The sequence below is a fragment of the Nipponia nippon genome, unplaced genomic scaffold (assembly GCF_047370975.1).
Source record: "Nipponia nippon isolate SJK-2023a ecotype South Korea unplaced genomic scaffold, ASM4737097v1 scaffold_10, whole genome shotgun sequence".
NCBI classification, from domain to species: Eukaryota; Metazoa; Chordata; class Aves; order Pelecaniformes; family Threskiornithidae; genus Nipponia; species Nipponia nippon.
The window spans coordinates 28093871-28109970 of record NW_028262291.1 but is presented as its reverse complement, the minus strand read 5'-3'; the positions used below and the strand labels follow the sequence as shown (position 1 = coordinate 28109970).

At 53.1% G+C, this 16100-nt stretch overlaps 2 protein-coding genes across 4 annotated transcripts in view; both read left to right on the top strand.

Moving 5' to 3' along the window:
• Positions 1-8691, top strand: part of CREB3L1 (cAMP responsive element binding protein 3 like 1) — a 46438-nt gene extending 37747 nt beyond the window's left edge. For 2 of the 3 annotated variants that reach the window (XM_087746778.1, XM_087746777.1), the window contains exons 9-12: positions 945-1044; positions 5140-5260; positions 5736-5982; positions 6384-8691. In XM_087746778.1, coding sequence (XP_087602904.1) covers positions 945-1044; positions 5140-5260; positions 5736-5982; positions 6384-6420 — 505 coding nt within the window. In that variant the 3' untranslated portion in view covers positions 6421-8691. The remainder of the gene's footprint in view (positions 1-944; positions 1045-5139; positions 5261-5735; positions 5983-6383) is intronic. The other variant, XM_087746779.1, reaches the window with a different exon arrangement.
• A 5314-nt stretch (positions 8692-14005) lies between these two features.
• DGKZ (diacylglycerol kinase zeta) overlaps positions 14006-16100 on the top strand; it is a 53077-nt gene continuing 50982 nt past the window's right edge. Inside the window, exon 1 of the mRNA XM_087746176.1 lies at positions 14006-14514. Coding sequence (XP_087602302.1) covers positions 14276-14514 — 239 coding nt within the window. The 5' untranslated portion in view covers positions 14006-14275. The remainder of the gene's footprint in view (positions 14515-16100) is intronic.

Sequence of the window (16100 nt, the reverse complement as noted above, 5' to 3'; positions counted from 1 at the left end):
CCTGGCTCCAGGACCTGGCATTTTATAAACGCTCAAACATATTTGTGTAAAACAGTCAGTGCTCCCGGGGGGAAACACTCAGTAGTCTGCATTTCAGTAACTTGCAGCCCTTGGGAACTGTGTGCTATGTAGTCTCCCTCATCGCAGATTTCTTCACCAGCCCAGTGAAGAGTTTGGTGACTCTTAGTAACACACCTACCACTGTTCCGTGCTTATGTGTGCCAATGCCCATGTTCACTTAAATGGGGCAGAGAGACCTTAGCATGTGGTCCAGCTGGGGCAGCCAGAGAATGAATTAATTGCTGAACTCAAGATTTGGCTTTACCCACATCCCTCTGCAGAGTTTTCCAAGACTGAAGAAGCTGGAGGGGATCAAAACTGTTTTTTGTTTCTCTCTTCACCATATGGTTTGGGGCACAGGTCGAGCTGCAGAGCATGTGTCTCTGAGTGAAGTAGAAGCAGGCGGGCCTGTGCTCAATGTCTGACCTGACTACAAAGTTCAGCCCCCGTCCCAGAGCTTGGTTTTCATGGTAGCCTGCCTCTCCATTGCTTTGGGAGACGACTGGCTGGGCCTTGAGGCACCCAGGACTCCTAAATGAGTGGGACATTCATAATGGTGGGTAGTTGCAGTGAAGGTTGTGGTGGATCTACCGGTGAGGAGACCAAGGGAAGGTGCTGCAGGGGGTTACCACAGCGTAATGGCATCTTGGGGCTGAACTTCCCACAGTTCCTGCACACTTTATATCTCAAACTCACCCTTTTTTGTTTCGTGCTTCCCAAGCCTGTTTGGTCAGAGAACTTGGGCAAGATACAGCAAGGGAGATACTTGTTTTCACAAGAAGGGAAAATCAAGGTAAAATATGAAAGGGGTAGTGGTATTCTTGCATCACTTACTGGCTGTTACCTCCTTATCAAGTTTTGATTTGGGTTGTTTTTTATCCTAGGACTCTGCTCCAGCAGTTACAGAAGCTGCAGGCTCTGGTAGCTGGGAAAGTCTCCAGACCTTACAAAATGGCTTCCACGCAGACTGGGACCTGTCTAATGGTATGAGCTTCATTTCCATCTTCCTTATTGGCCATGCTTCCCCACACAGCTTTGTCGATTGCCTGTCCCTGCCCTCTTCCCTGCTGCCCAGCTGTGTTGCTTGTTACATCTGTTCTCTCCTTTTGTGTTAAGAGTCACCAGAACTGGGCCCTGTGTCATACAAACATCAGTAGTGTTAGTTGTTCATGCAACAGCATTAGAATAATTCCTGCATTTTCACTGTCTTGCTCTTTGGGCAAAACAGCACTTTGTTTGCTTTTCATTAGCAAAAATAATTTTTGACATTCAGCAAAAATCTTCAATGAGCTTCCATTGTAATGGGTAAAGTTTTCTTTTGCTGAGTTGGTAATGCTTAATGTTGAACTCAGCAGGGCAGATGAACAGTTCAAGAATTCCTCCCAGTGGGCATTACCTTGAGTTTATCAGCAAGAAGTGGCATCTGTTCTTGCTATAGGCAAGCACATCAGGCTTTGTTAAATCCAGCTGGAATTCTCTTCATTTGCCCTTTTGACTAACCAAAATGATTCGGGGTTGTCTGTTGGTTTTAGTAATCCCTGTTTGCCTCTTATTTCTCATAGTGGAGGATCATGGTTAAGCAATATTGGCTTCACTGTAGAGCTTTGGGGCATGCCAGTGTGTGGCCATAACCAGAGTTAATTGCTTATTCTTCATTTTTTGCCAGGGGGAAAGTTTCTTATCCATGATGAATATATAACCTTCAACCCTGTGATGCCTTTGCAGGATTGTCGTAGTAGCTGCGTGAGACAAATTTGTCAAAGTTAGTTATCTATATCTAGTTATCACTTCTGTACTGTTAGCAGTCATGAAAGGCAAACAGATGATGAGGTGCTTGCCCCACTTTCTCAGCACCCTCAGTGTCCTGAGGGTTTGTTTTTCGCTCTTGGTTCAATCAGTTTCCTTGGTTCCAGAGACCCTGCTCTGTAATTTCCAGCACTTTCTCCTTTCAAAACCTGCTCAAACTTTCGCTACTCTTTGCTGCCCCCGTGTCAGACCAGATTTTAATGACTGTCTTTTCTCTTGGCTGCTCTGTGGCTTCATTCCCAAGTTCTTTCCACATTTTCGGGTGTGACCCAGCTGGGCCCAGTGACTCATTGCTCCTTAATGCAGCAGCTCATCAGAGCACCCCTGGCTCCAGCAGTTCTTCATCGCTACTGCCTGGAATGAGCAAGTTCAGGAGAGGTGCCTTCCAGACATCTCCTGTGCTATAGGCTGATAAAATACCTAATTTAGCTTCCCAACAATGTCTTATCTCTCCTTGCTACTCCCTTCGTTCCACGGCATCCCAGCCCACACACCAACTCTCTCAGGCTTCCTAGCTTTGAAGCATTTCAAGAATTTGTAATTTGCTTTTCTATCTGTGGCCAGTTCCTCTCACAGGCCTCCGAGTTCCCATTTTCCATTTTCAAATACAGCACTCCTTATCACGACAGATATGTAGAATCATCATGCCTTGCAGCATGGGAGTGGAGCAGAGTACCCTTCTTTTTTAGCCCTGTGTGATTCCTGCTGGATATTTGTCTGACCAGTTCTTGAAGGCCTCCAGTGATGAGCAGTCCTCAGCCTCCTCAGGCAAACCATTCCAATGCTTTGTTATCTTTCCCAGATAAAGCCTTCTTGCTATCTCATCTCAGTATTCCTTGCAACAGCTTAAGCCTATTACAACTTCTTCTGCCCACTGTAAGCAAGATCAGTTTACCCTCCCTTTGTGCAGCTGCATTTTACATATTTGAAAACTGTTGTTTTCGAGCAACTCCCTTCAGCCTGCTCTGCTAAATGACTATGATTTCTTCAGTCTTCCCTTGCAGGCTGAGTTACTGAATCACTGCTTGTTCCCAGAGCTCTCTTCCAAACTTCCTCCAATTGCCCCACATCTTTTTGGAAGTACAGGGCCCAAAGCTGGACACAGTGTTCCACCTGAAGGCCAGTACAGAGCCAGCCAGGCAGCCAGAAAGCCCGTTCATACTGCCCAGGCTGAGATTTGCCCTTTGCAAAGTGACAGTGACTTATGCCCACCTTGTGCTCCATTTTAACTCCCAGATCCTCTTCTGTAGAACAGCTGCCCGGCCACGTAGCTGCTGATGTGTTTCCTCTGTTAATCAGTCCTGCCACCTCGCAGGTCTCAGCAGGTCTTGGCATTTGTCTGTATTGATTTCCTCACTGTTTCTTGGACCACTCCTCCCCATGGTCAAGATGATTCTGAATTTGAATCCTGACCAAAAGCCAGTCTGCTTGTAGTTTCTCCCATCTGCAGATTTGATACAGTCCATCATCCAAGTCAAGCTTAAAAATGTTGAATCTTGCCAGAGCCATAACAGATCTCTCTGCTACTCCATCTGCTACTTCCTCCCAGTTTGACAGTGTACCATTTGATAACTACGCTCTCAGAATGTCGTTTTTTGATTAATTTTGCCTCCACCTTACCAACTGGTTTTGCAGTAGTTTCCTCTAGCTTAGTTTCCCTTGCTTTTTAAGAGGTCAAAATGGTGAAATGGTCAAAAGCTGCGAGATGAGTGGTACTCAGAGTCAAACCAAGAATTATTGTTATGAACTGTTACAGAGTTTGAACTGGAACCGAATCAGAGCATCAGAGTTAACCTGAAACAAAACAGAGTAAAAACAATGCTGGTTTGCAAAGCCCCAGTTGAAAGCCATGTTAAAGCAAGATGTTAAGTACACTGCTCTTTCCCAGCCCATAAAGCCTGTTTTGTTTTAGAAGAGAAGAACAAGCTTCACAGGGCTGGCTCCCCTTTCTGGAAGTTGTGTGTTTGGCTATGATAATTCCAAACAACATCTATTCAGAATTTATTTTTTCCCCTGTTTTTATGGAATAAGGGTTCTAAATGCCTTGTGTGCCAGATATGATGTGCTTAGACAGCGTCCATGCTGTCCACATTTAATTGCCTTACTTTAAAAATAGCCACGAAGAGTCTAGACAATTAAAATCCCTCTTTACATAGCATAATATCCCCGTGCTATTATTTGATCTTCCACATCTCCTGGAATCTACTGGTGGTCAAAATTACCTTGATGTGCCAGCTTCTGTGCGTTACTGAGGCATGGATATTCTGAAATAGGTGGCTATTCTGAAAAGCAGTCAAGCAGTTGCTGGCTGTCCCCACAGGTGTCCTCACAGGTCAGACTTAGCTAGTTTATACATAGGTAGTAGAAATCACCAACAGGTGCGTTGCCTCTTTGATGTGCTCAGTCTGAGCACTGAGCTGGCGGCAGCTAGTTACATACCACCCGTGGCACAGGGGTATTCGGGTGGTAAGGATTTGGCTCTGTATCATTTCCCATGTGTCCCCTCTTGCTCTGTACTGGTAGTTCCCTAAACTCTGTAGAGTCCCTTACGCTCAGCACTGGCATCTCACTCTGAACCTTTACTATTATGGCAGAATTTACAGACAGGTGCAGACCTACCAGAGGGGGATTTCCAGGGAGTGTTCATCTGCCTCTCTCCTTTTATACTGCCCAGTAGCTCTGACTGTTCTGCCTGACAGCAGAAGGCACGGACACGTGGTCCAGCATATGTGCATGTCAAGCATAAATGTAACCCTTTCCTTGGACTCTCCATTCTTGCTTTCAGGTATTAGGCGGCTGCAGTTCTTCTGTCATTTCTGTCCTCACATGGACAGTAGCTTCACTTTGCTATGTGCTGTGGTACCTCACAGATTTCTCCCAGTGAGCTCGTTTTCTTACAGCCCACTACAGCTCCTACTGAGCCGATGGTCAGGTTCCCTTTGGTCAAGGCAGAGTTCATCCCTTTTGCTGAGTCTCCCTCTTTCTCAGCATGTTCCCTAACTATGCCTTCCACCATCTCTCATCAGCTGGATGGGCAAGTTCTCACTATTGAACCAGAAATACTTCAAATAAAGCACATGAGGGAGCTTCTGGCTTCCCTTCTTAGATTTGCAGCAGAGATTAGCAGAGCAAGCCCTTTCCCTCCCTGGGGGACCACAGTGACCCAATTGTCAGCCTGACCACATGTTCTCACACAGCCTCATGTTTGTGTGCTGCGGGAGGAGTGTTTCCTCATGGCTAGCGGCACTAACTCTGTGCTGATCTCCTGTCTAGGTGCTGGCACTCTGCTTCGTTCTGATCCTGGGATCCCTGATGCCCTGTCTCCCTGAGTTCTCTTCAGCATCACAGACAGTGAAAGCAACACCAGCACCAGACATTTACACAACTAGTAAGAGTGAGTCTAACGTGGTTCCTCCAGTTCACTCTGTCAAACCATTTCCAGCTCTTCTCTCTACACTCCCAGTTCAGGGGTAGCATCCTCCCCTCAGTGCCTACCCCATGTGCTGGGGCTCTGGCGAGGGGAGATTCCTGGCCTGTCAGTGGTACAGACTCTGATAACAGCACCTTGTTTGGGCCTGTTGTCATTCTCTGCTAACCATTGTCCCAAAACATGATAAGTGTCAAAGGAAGGAACACGAGGGAAAAGCCCCAGGGCAGATTGATTGTCTGTTGAAGAGGCCATGTGTCCAGGGGGGCCTTTGCCTCCCGAAGCTGGGGGGTGGTGGGTATCCTGCAGAGCAGGCCTCCTGCACAGTTACACATGGACAAGGCCATGGCTGGGTGAGCATGTGCTGAAACCACCACCGTGACCCACACCCATTGCAAGAGACCTTGTCCTCATTGTTAACCAATGCTCTCCTTTTTTCCAGTTCAGTCACGGAGCCTCCTTTTCTATGATGAGGGTGCTGGCTCCTTAGAAGAGAGCTATAGCTCCTTCCTAACCATGGACCATCCTGAGGGGTGGGAGGCCGAAAAAGGGCAGTCTGAGGAGGGAAGGCCTCATCTGGCCAGGACACATGAGACGGCCAAATATCTGAGCAAATCCCAGCTGGAGGGTCCTGACCAGAACCGAACTGACCCAACTCTCGCCCACCTCAAAGAGCAATTCCATGAGAGGTAAGCAGGTGGGGGCCACCCTCTGAGCCCCAAAACACAGCGTGGTGTCTGGGAGTGAGCAGCAGGCATGTCCTCTCTGCTGCAAGCTAGGGACAGCTGAGCTGCCTGGGACAGGCAATTAGCTGAAGAGCAGTGGCTGGAGGAGGCCAGTGCTGGCGGGGAGCGTAAGACCAAGTTTATTTTCTAGAGCAAAAGTTCGGGACTCCATAAAGCAGTCTTCCACTGGCATAGAGGTGGGGAGGACTGGGTGATTCAGGTGGTCCCAGGCTTGCTGGTCATTCAGTGCCCTGGGGAAGGGCTCCATGCTGGTCAGAGCAAAACAGCTGGGCACACAGAGAGGTGAATTTGCATAGGAGGCTGCAATGAACCTTGACTGATGCCTTGTCTTTTCTTTTCCTCAGGGAGACAAGCTCCAGTGAGACAGCTGAATACTTGTAGCAGCTGCTGGACCTCAAGGCCTCGTCTGTCTGATTGCAGGATTCCCTCCTCACCGAGCAACTGAGGGGACTTGGCGGGAGAGGACGCTGCATTCAGACACTCCTAAACTGGCCTTGGGTTCAGCTCCTCCCCTTCCCCACGCTCCCCTGTTAGTACTGATCTCTCTGAGGGGAGTCGCAGGACTGCCAGAACCAGCAATAAATGTCTGGCGAAGCCCTGAGATGCCCTTTTCTCCTGGCCTTACCTCCTGCTTAAATGAGCACTACCCTATGGGTATGGGCTCGCCTTGGAGTGGAGGGAGATCAGGGGAAGCCCTCAAACTATTCAGCTCACTCCCCAAAGCCTCCAGACCAAGGGGCCTGTCCCCAGACGTGTACCCCTTGGCTACATCAGATGCACCTGAAGGAGAGAGAGAGAGTGCTGGATTTACTGTCCTGCCTGGGGGGCTTAGGAGTGGGTGATGCTGGTGCTGGAGAGATGGCTCTGGAGAGTTTGAGCTCATTCCTTCCCCTCCATCTGTTAGTATACTTCTGCTTCCGTTGAGAGAAAACCTAGTTCTTCCTTGCTCTAGTTTTCTCTTGATGGACATGGCTACATAACTTCCACGCCAACTATCTGCAAATATCTGCACACAAACGGAGTGGGGGAGACAGATCCCAGACAGATAAACCACCATAAAAATTAGCCAGCAGCTTCTGGACAACCAGAGTGCTGAAACAGAGAACAATTTTCCCCCACCACCCACTTCTCCCCACCCTCGGCACCCTTGCTTTGGCAGGGGTGGTATTTCCCTTTCTGTTCCCAGCTTGGGCCCTACAGTGCAGTGCTAACCAGGTCAGCAGCCTTCTCACTTTCCATTCTGCAGGCCTCCTGCTTTGAGAGTGCGTGAGAGAAACCCGCTCCCATAACCTGATCCCCATCCCAGCTCTCCATCCCCAGTTCTGCTTCATGCCGAATGGGGTCTTTCTAGGAACCACCAAGGACAGCTCTACAGCCCATCGGAGAGCTGTCGGATAGCCATCATTCCCCTCACATCCTCCGTGTGCACCGCAGTGTTGTGAAAGCCACTGAGGACATACTGGCATCTCTGGTGACAGGTACGTCTGTCAGGAAAGAGGTGGCACGTTGGAATTGGCCAGGGTCACCAAAGACTGTTCTAGACCTCTTCCTTCTAAGTGCTAGCACCAAAGGTAGCAAACTCTTGCATACCAGCCTTCAGGCCAGACTTGCCAAGTTTGGTGCTGAAATGACCTCATCTCAAGCCTATGCCATCCTCTTTAGCACCTGGACACCCATTTCTGACCCTTCTTCTTCCCCGGCAAAAGCCCTGCTGAAAGGCTCAAGTGTCTCCTCGCTCCATTCCCTCAGCTGCCATTTGTTGGAAGGACAATGTGGGACATGAGTGTCAGATCTGGGATGTGGCAGGCTGCCCCGTGTTTGTACGTGGGAGGCCCTGTGCACTCTGCCGGGTCTCACAGCAGGCTCCCCTGGCTTGCTTCTCTTCAAGCACCCGGGACTCACTCTGCACTGCCCCAGCCTCTCCTCTCCCCCTGGGCTGGGAGTGGAGAGGGCTTCCTGGAGAGGAAGGATGGGATGGCTCTTGCTCAAGGACTGGGAGAAGTGAGGGAAGGGCCCTCACATCTCTCTTTTCTCCCTTTTGAAAACTGGTTTTGCCCCCTGAAGCCATTTAGGACAAATTTGGACACAGCTAGCTGCAACCATACATGCGTGGCCAGTGGGGTGAGGAAGAGGAAGGCCTTCAGCATAGCTCTGCTCTTCTCGAGGTTCACACAGGACCCGCTGGTCACCAGAAACCACTGCATTCCCCATCCTCCACCTCCACCCCAGCACAAAGAACCACTGCCGGGTCCAAGCACACCCTCCTCCACCCCGACACTTCCACTGAGCATGTCCCCGTGCCTCCCACTCCCACCGTTGTACAGAGACCAAGAGCAGAACTCGTTTGTACATAATGAACCTTATTTTGTATTATTGCCGATCCCTTAAGATATTGTATTTTGGAGACTCTCAGATCCTATTTTCAGTATTGTATTTTATTAAGAATTAGTGCGGGCTTGGCATCTATGAACTTCTTTCTTGTTAGCAACTCACTTTCCCCTTATAGTCCAGCAGCTGCTTCTTCCCTCCTGTTTGTTTTTTGTTTGGTTTTTTTTTTTGTTTTTTCAAGCCACCTTTTCCCTTCCTCCTATCACTCGCTCTGCATTTGCTTAGTGAAGCAAAATAAAAATAAAATAAAAAGATGCAGCATCAGCCCTGGGTTGACGGGTCCTTTCATTGAGGCATGGTTATCACGCCAGCCCACGTGCACAGCTCCTCACCTCCTGCTGCCTGCCTGTCCTGTTCCCCGGACGCGTGCGGAATTGGTTCAGTGCTGGGACCTCGTGCTCACTGTCAGGGGCTAGAAGCAAACTTGCATGTTTTATTTTCAGCAGCACTGTGATTTCTTCTGCAGTTCTGAGCAAGTCAGAACTGTTCTGCCTCAGTTTCTTCTCCTGCTCCAAAATACCGTTAACATCATCTTCTCGGAAGGAGGAAGATCATGGAAGAAAGTTTATGATGAGGTGCAACGAGCTCCTCTGATGAAGGGGCTGTGCGAGGGTCTGTACAACAAAGGCATTGCTGGCAGCACCGTGGCTCTGGTCCCATCTGGTCTGAAAAAATACTTAAATCCTTCGGTTAACTGTAAAAGCAGAGCAGCCGCGCTCAGATCGGTAACAACTTGGGACCTGGCTGGCTGTCAGCCTGTACCCCTAATAGTCCATTTACATCCCCAAAAACTGGTAGGTTTTGTCCTGGTTTTGTGTGAAATACAAGACCACAGGGGGTCTAGAAAATGAATCTTCATTTTCTAGAAAGCTCCAAGTGGATTCGTTAGAATTTGGCTATTGAAACAACTCCTCCTTGTGACCAAGCCCTCCACAGCTGGAAGGCAGCAGGAGCCCCTCTCAGAGGCGCAGAAAGGTGGCTCCGTCTCCTGCCTCTGGCCGGGCTGGTACAGCAGGGCTCCGTCTTTGCCACAGGAGGAGGATATGCGGCTCGAGGCTTGCAAAGGTCTCTTTCCGCAGATTACGATTTCTTTGTGGAGAGGAGTAAAGCACTGAGCTGTTGCCACCCTGTTGTGACAGGGCCGGCCATCGAACAGTGGCTGGCAGAGAGAGGAGCTCTCTCCTTGGCTGGGTTGTACTGCCAAGGGGGGGTTTGACGTGGGATCCACGGCGGGTTAGTCTGATGGGGGCTTTACAGAGCCCCCTTCCCCTGCACGCACCCACGGATGCGAGGAAATGCCTGCCCCTGCCGTGCAGGTTGTGACCTGGGCCAGAACTAGTTTTAAGTTGAGGGTCTGACGTTTTCCCTGCGGCACCTTGTCCAAAAGCAGCCTCCTACTCCTGCGTCAGCGTGCTGCACCTTCCTCCACCGTGCGACCAGGCTTCTCCCTGCTCCCACCAGATTTCATCCAGGGGAAGGGCTCCTGCCTCCCTTGCCCCAGTGCAACACCACTCGGCTCTTTGGGTGTTGCCTGCCAGGAAGATTCTGGCCTCTGCCCTTCATGCACGCTCCAAAACATCAAGGGAAATGGGTGCAAGAGAGGAGTTCTTAAAAGGACGATTTCTCAGGCTTTGGCTCCTTTAACACCGACACAACCGGAGGAACCAGAACCCCCATCCATCAAGAGCAAATTTCCCTTCATCTTGACAAATCCTCCTAATTCTGCAGTCTACTGGATAACTCTGAGCCGCTCAAAACAGGCACATTAGGATCTTTTGATCCCCGCTATGCCTCCCGAAACTCAGCCAGCCAATCATACCTACCAATTCGGCTACAGTGACTAATTAGAGAAGAACGAGAGAATTAGCAAAGCGAGAGGGCACCTTCTTTACAAGTCACCTTCAGCCTCACTCAGTTACGCTGGTCTGCTCCAAATGCCCCCAGCCGAGCTCCGCCACGCCAAGCCGGGCTTTTGCCCATTTAGGGTTACATTTCTAACAAACCTCTGCGCTGTCGATACGTACAAGCCCTGAACAAAAGAACGCTAACAGAACACAGGCTTCGTTTTTCAGAGACAAATTATTCCCAACTGTTCTCTGTTACCAGGCCAACTTGAAAAAAAAGGGAAAAGAATTGGCTTTTGCAGCTCGCCGCTGCCGAGCGGGCCGCTGGCGGCGCGTGGCAGCAGCCTGGCGGGTACATTGCGTTTGTTACAGGAGTACTTGTGCTATTAGGGCTCTCAGAAGAGCATCCCCGCTCTCCCAGTCTGGCATGGTCCCTCTTGCTGGCACCGTTTGAGACTGTGCTAGCAGTTCTCACATGGAGCCATCATGGGATCGGCAGGCTTCGGTCCTGCTGCCTGGCAAGGGACCCAGGCTTTTGGACACCTTCTGGGGAGAACAGGGCAGTTGCACCTCCTGACGCTCCCCAGGTGCTGAGGGCTTGTTAACAGCGATGGCACCTGGCCCGACCCTCACCCAGCCCGCCTCAGCCTCAACAAATCCATGTTGATTTTCTAACCTGGTGCCTGAAACAGGGCTTATGGGTGAGCAGGGTGGAGGTTCCTCTTCTTGTGCCAAGGGAAGGAGACTGTACTCTCCCAGAGCTTTACTCACTAGAAATGCCACTTCCTAGAAAGCCCATGCCCTGCCTGTGACTGCAAAAGGGAGGACGGGGTCTGTATGGCAACACCGAGCTGCCCTTGCAGCATCCCGTGTGCCCACGCAGAAGGAAACCCCTACCCAGGAGAGGACAGGAGAAGCCCTCTCCTGCCTGTGCCCCAGGTAAGCGGGTGAGCCCCAGGTGGGGACTGACCCAGTCCCACCGCCCAGCCACGCTGTCCCCAGCCAGCGTCTCCCTGCTCTTCCCAGGTCCTCAGGTAGCTCTAATGGCATCCTCCAAGGGAAGGGTGACCCCATTAGTGACAGCCACGTGAAACGTCCTGCAAAGAGAGATGCAGAAGCCTGAGCAATCCTTTACCTCCCCTCATGCAGGCATATCCCGTGATGTCTCCTCTTCTCCAGACTCACAAAATCTGGATGCGCTGCCTGTGTGACAGCCATACAGTTTGGCACAGGGGTAGAAAGGGGCAAAATCCTCTGCTGGCTGCTTCTTGCCCCAGAGGGGCTTTCTGTAGCACAGGATCAGCCCCCGTGGGAAGGCAGGAGGCACCCACCATCCTGCCCCTCTCTCTGCCTCAACTAGAGACACTGCGACCCCGGGGCTCTTAGAAGTTTCCTGCAATAAGGACCTCTGCTTCCCTCCCTGAAGCCCCTTTCCTATGGCACCGCAGCCATCAGTGAGAACCCCCCCAGGTGGCTCCTCCCTCCTTCCCGCACCCAGACCCTGTGCTTCCCCAACCTCCAACTCGCATCCACCCCAGCCTGGCCATCCCCTTCCTGGGGGCCACTGACTCCTTCAACCTTGAGGGACAAGACAGATGTTTGCCAAAACCTCCTGGGAGTGTGAGTGGACCTGCATCCTGCATCCCCCGTAGCTCCTCTGGGCAGCCCAGCTCTGCCCTGCCCTGGCAGCCCAGCCGGCCAGCGCCGGTGGAGGTGGCTCTCATGGCACCTGGCCAACGGGGGGCACCGCCAGGCCAGGGTGAGCCCCGGGGCAGGCAGAGAGGCATCGCCCAGTGGGTGGTGAGAAGCAGTGAGGTGCCACAGGTCCCTCTGCACCAGCCAGGGGTACCCACTGCTTCTCCTTTCCCACAGCCTGCTCCCAGCCTCCGCAGTGCCTGTGGGCAGCAGGACAACACGGAGCAGGGCCGTGCATCGGCGCGGGGAGTGCCGGCAAGCTCCCCGGCACATCTCGGTCCCAGCAAGCAAGGGTGAAGCCACTTCCCCCAGGCCAGCTCTGCCAGTCAGGGAGGGCTGGCCCAGCGGCACTCCGGCTTTCAAGGGGAGCAAAACTCCTGTGGGGGCTGGAGGGGCTGAGTCATGCGGCGAGGAGGGTGCGGGGCTGCCTGCAAGTCACGACTGTGCGGAGGAGTGGGTTCGGGGGCTGCCATGCCCCTGGGAGGCACAAATCCTCTAGCAAGTGCAGGACAGGGGGCAGATGTCATCGTGACATTTAGGGCCAGACAAAGGTTCGGTAACTTGAACTGGAGGTGCCAGCGAGCTGTGGTTCCCAGGGAAAGGCACAGCCCTTCTCCATCCCCTGCTGCTTCCCAGATTGGGGTCAGGAGTGGCGTGGGAATGTGTCCTGCCATGGCACCCTGCAGCAGAGGTGCCACAGGCTGCATGGAAGTGATGGGGACTGCTGGCAAGAGGGATGAGCTGCTCCTGATGACTCCCAAGGTGATAAAACAGTCAGAACAGGCTGCGGACACGTTCCAGCTCCTGTCGTGCCAGCCCTTTATGGGAAGACACTGGGATTAGGGGTGACAGCAGTGTGTCCCTGATGTAGTACATGACTGCAGGACCTTGCCACGGGCAACTGATGCAAGGGGTGGCACTTATAGACCCGAAGCTCGGATTTCCCAGTGCCCAGCAGGTAAAGCCTCAGCGTGTGAATCTGGGGCAGAACAAATCCAAAACAAGCAGCCAGGCACGTATGGGAGCTTTGTGGGGATCTCTCACCCCAGCTGGCATCCGCAGCACTGGGGTGGGCAAGGCTGAGGCAGGCCAGAGGTGGGACTGAGGCCACAAAGTCCAGTCCCAGCTCAGGACAGACAGCTGATGCAACTCTCCTGATGGACGTGGGCAGAGGACAGAAAGGCCTTTCTACCTCTGGATGCCAGAACTGAAGAAAAAATGCCTTGAACTAGTAAAAAGCAGGGATAATGTGGCCTCTGAAGAGGCAAGGATCTGAGTGAGCCTGCTGGGAAGAGGGAAGCCACGCTATAGCCATACCTCTCCTTGGGTATCACTGCCCAAAACTGGGGACTCCATCCCCAGACAAATCTCATCTGTGTTGGACAGTCAGCCAGAGCAGCAGGTACTTTGCTCTTCTGGGGCTGCTGTCACGCAGTTTTCCAGGCTGCCTGACTTTACCTGACTGCGTGCCTGGTTAAGATGAGTGGCTGAGACCCAGCTCCCTGAGCAGCCCTTGCAGGCAAGCAGACGCCAGCAGAGCTGCGAGCAGTGAGGGGCGGCTGAGTTGTCACCCTCCTCTGCCTCCCTGGCCTCTGAAGGGTTAAGTGCCAGTTTCCGAGTGTCTCTAAGGTGACACCAGGCTGCCTCACTCGGTGCAGCTCTCCGCAGCCCCCCTCCCCACGCACACACTCACGCTCTTTCTGCTTTGTCTTTTTGAGGGCTGCTGCAGGATCAGTGCACAGGCACCTTCCTCGCTGCCTACCTCTGCCTGCTTCTCCCACTCAGCTGCTGCTGCCGGAGACGCCAAGGGACGTGCCTGGCCCCGGGGGTAGGCACAGAAGGCACCCCGGGCTCTCCTTTGCCTGCTGGAAGCATCGCCATTCCTGGATGCGCTCTCTCCTAAGACCCCTTCTCCAGCGAGTGTTGTGTTTCCCGTTCCCTCCCTGCTGCCCTCGCAGTGCCGGCTCCTCCAAGGAGCAGCACCAACGTCTCCGGGTTTCCGTCAGCTGTTCCTCTGCTTTGCTGTGGCAGGGCAGTGGAGACAGAGAGAGGCTGAGCTGCGGCGCCTGAGCTGCCCAAACCGCTATCAAGAGGCTGATAAATACCACTGCAAAAAGTTGGACACTGTTTTTCCTCCGTGCTCGTGCTCTTCTGGGTAGTTAAGCTGAGATCTCGCTGAGATCGTCCCACGGCCCTGGGGAGGTGAAGCAGAGCAGCACCGTGGGACCCTGCGGGGCCGGACCAAGCTGCCCAAGAGGTTTGTGGGGACAGAGCAGGACTCCCTGCCTGGAGAGGCACTTCACCCCAGCATGGCTGAAGGTCCCAGGACCTGGACAGACTTCACCCCGGCCAGGGGTGATGGCGAGGCGGCCAGGGGGGCTGCGGCAAGCCTCCTGAGAACGGCAGATGCAGAGAGCACCGGGCGAGCACAACATGCAGGCCTCCGTGGCGTGGATCCACCTTGGGAGGAGATGAGAGGGGAGGTGGTGGTGACGGAGGTGGAGGAGCAGTTCCTGCACTTGGCCATCAGAAAGCAGGTCTCCTACAGGTAGGAGCTCCTGGGTATCCGAGCACTGGGGCTGGGCTGGGTCGGAGGAGTGCCCTGTCCCAGGGGCATCTCCCTCCCACAAGGCAGGGCTGGCTCTTTCTGGCAGCCACTGGTGCCCTCCCACCAGAAACCATCTGAGCACAGGGACAAGGGGACTGGTTAGCCCCTTCCTTCCCCACCCATGCAACAGCCCCCTCCCCAGTGGCTGTCCCTTTGTTACCCTCACAGACCGCCTTATTTTTCCTTCTACCCAACTCCCCTTTCCCGTCCCAGGGCTGCAATGCCTCCCAAGCCGCTCTCCAGGCGGTCCATGCCCAACAGCCTCCCATGAACTCTGGCACAGGGAGGGGGGGCCTGGCATGGGGACCATGGGCTGGACATTTCCCTCTTTCTCTGAAGCTGTTCAGCACATTGGATGCAAGGGACTTCTGGTAACATCAATTCTCCTCTTCCTCCTCTGCCCCAAGGCAAATGTCCCCTTGCTTGACTCCCAGGTCCAGAAACCTTGATCCCACCCGGGGAGACTGAGAAGTGATGTAAAGATGAAGGGGCTGAGGTTGGGGCTTAGGCTGGAAATGTGCCCTCTGCGGGCTCTTTGCAGCAAGAGGGGTATCTGTCCTGGCTCTTGGTGTGACTCTTCTGCCGGGACTGCTCTTCTTAGGACTCACTTACCCCTGCTATAGCCAAGCAGAACCGGTGGAGGCAAAGAGTGGTTTTCATAGCTCCTGTGGAGCTTTTATGGGAGCCATTGCCTGGTGATGCTCAGGTCAGCTCCTATTCCCAACTCCAGCCACACAACCCGAAATCCTGCCTGGGTCAGCACCTCCAGGAGCTCAGCTCTATTCTTTCTTTCACAGAGAATAAGGTCTGGTGTCTCGCCCTTTCTTTCACTGTTTAAGCCCGTCTACCATTTAGTACCCCGAACTTTGCAGAATGGCTCTCAGGTGTAACTGAGGAGAAATCCTTCGACCCTGTGCCTGCCCGGAGTAAAAGTGAGCACTTGCAGGACTGACCCTGGGCTGCTGCGAGAGTCTGGGACCAAGCGGAGGAGGGGAGGCAGGAGCCACCTCCTTACCCTTCTCCTGAGCTGGCTTGGCCCAGGGACGTCTCTGTGTCCTCCTGGGCTCAGTGTCACCATGTCATGCCATGCTTAGCAAGCACCAGGTAGTTTACAAGCAGGTGGAAAACTGGCACGGAGGATCTTGGTGCCATGCCTGCTGCCGTGGCGGGCAGAGGCTGGATGGGCTCTGCTGCTGCCAGCCTGGGACTCAGGGACTCTGGGGTGCAGAGCTCTGCTGGGGGGCAGATTTCGGGCAGGAGCTATCAGTCACCCCCCTGCTGCGCTCCCACGTGTACAGCAGCCCTTCTCCCCCCTTGCAAGGGCTGTGGTGCAAACTGTGAGCAAATTGTTCTCTAATACTGCGGTAATGGGAACTAATGGGAACCGTATTAGTGCCTGCAGAGCAGGAGGGGCCCCAGAGCTGACTCATCTCGAGCATTTGTTATACCTGCAGTGGGTGGCGAGCAGGAGCCGGGGTGGCAGAGTCCTCCCTGAGGCAGCCCTGCATCCCTGAGGCAGCCCTGCA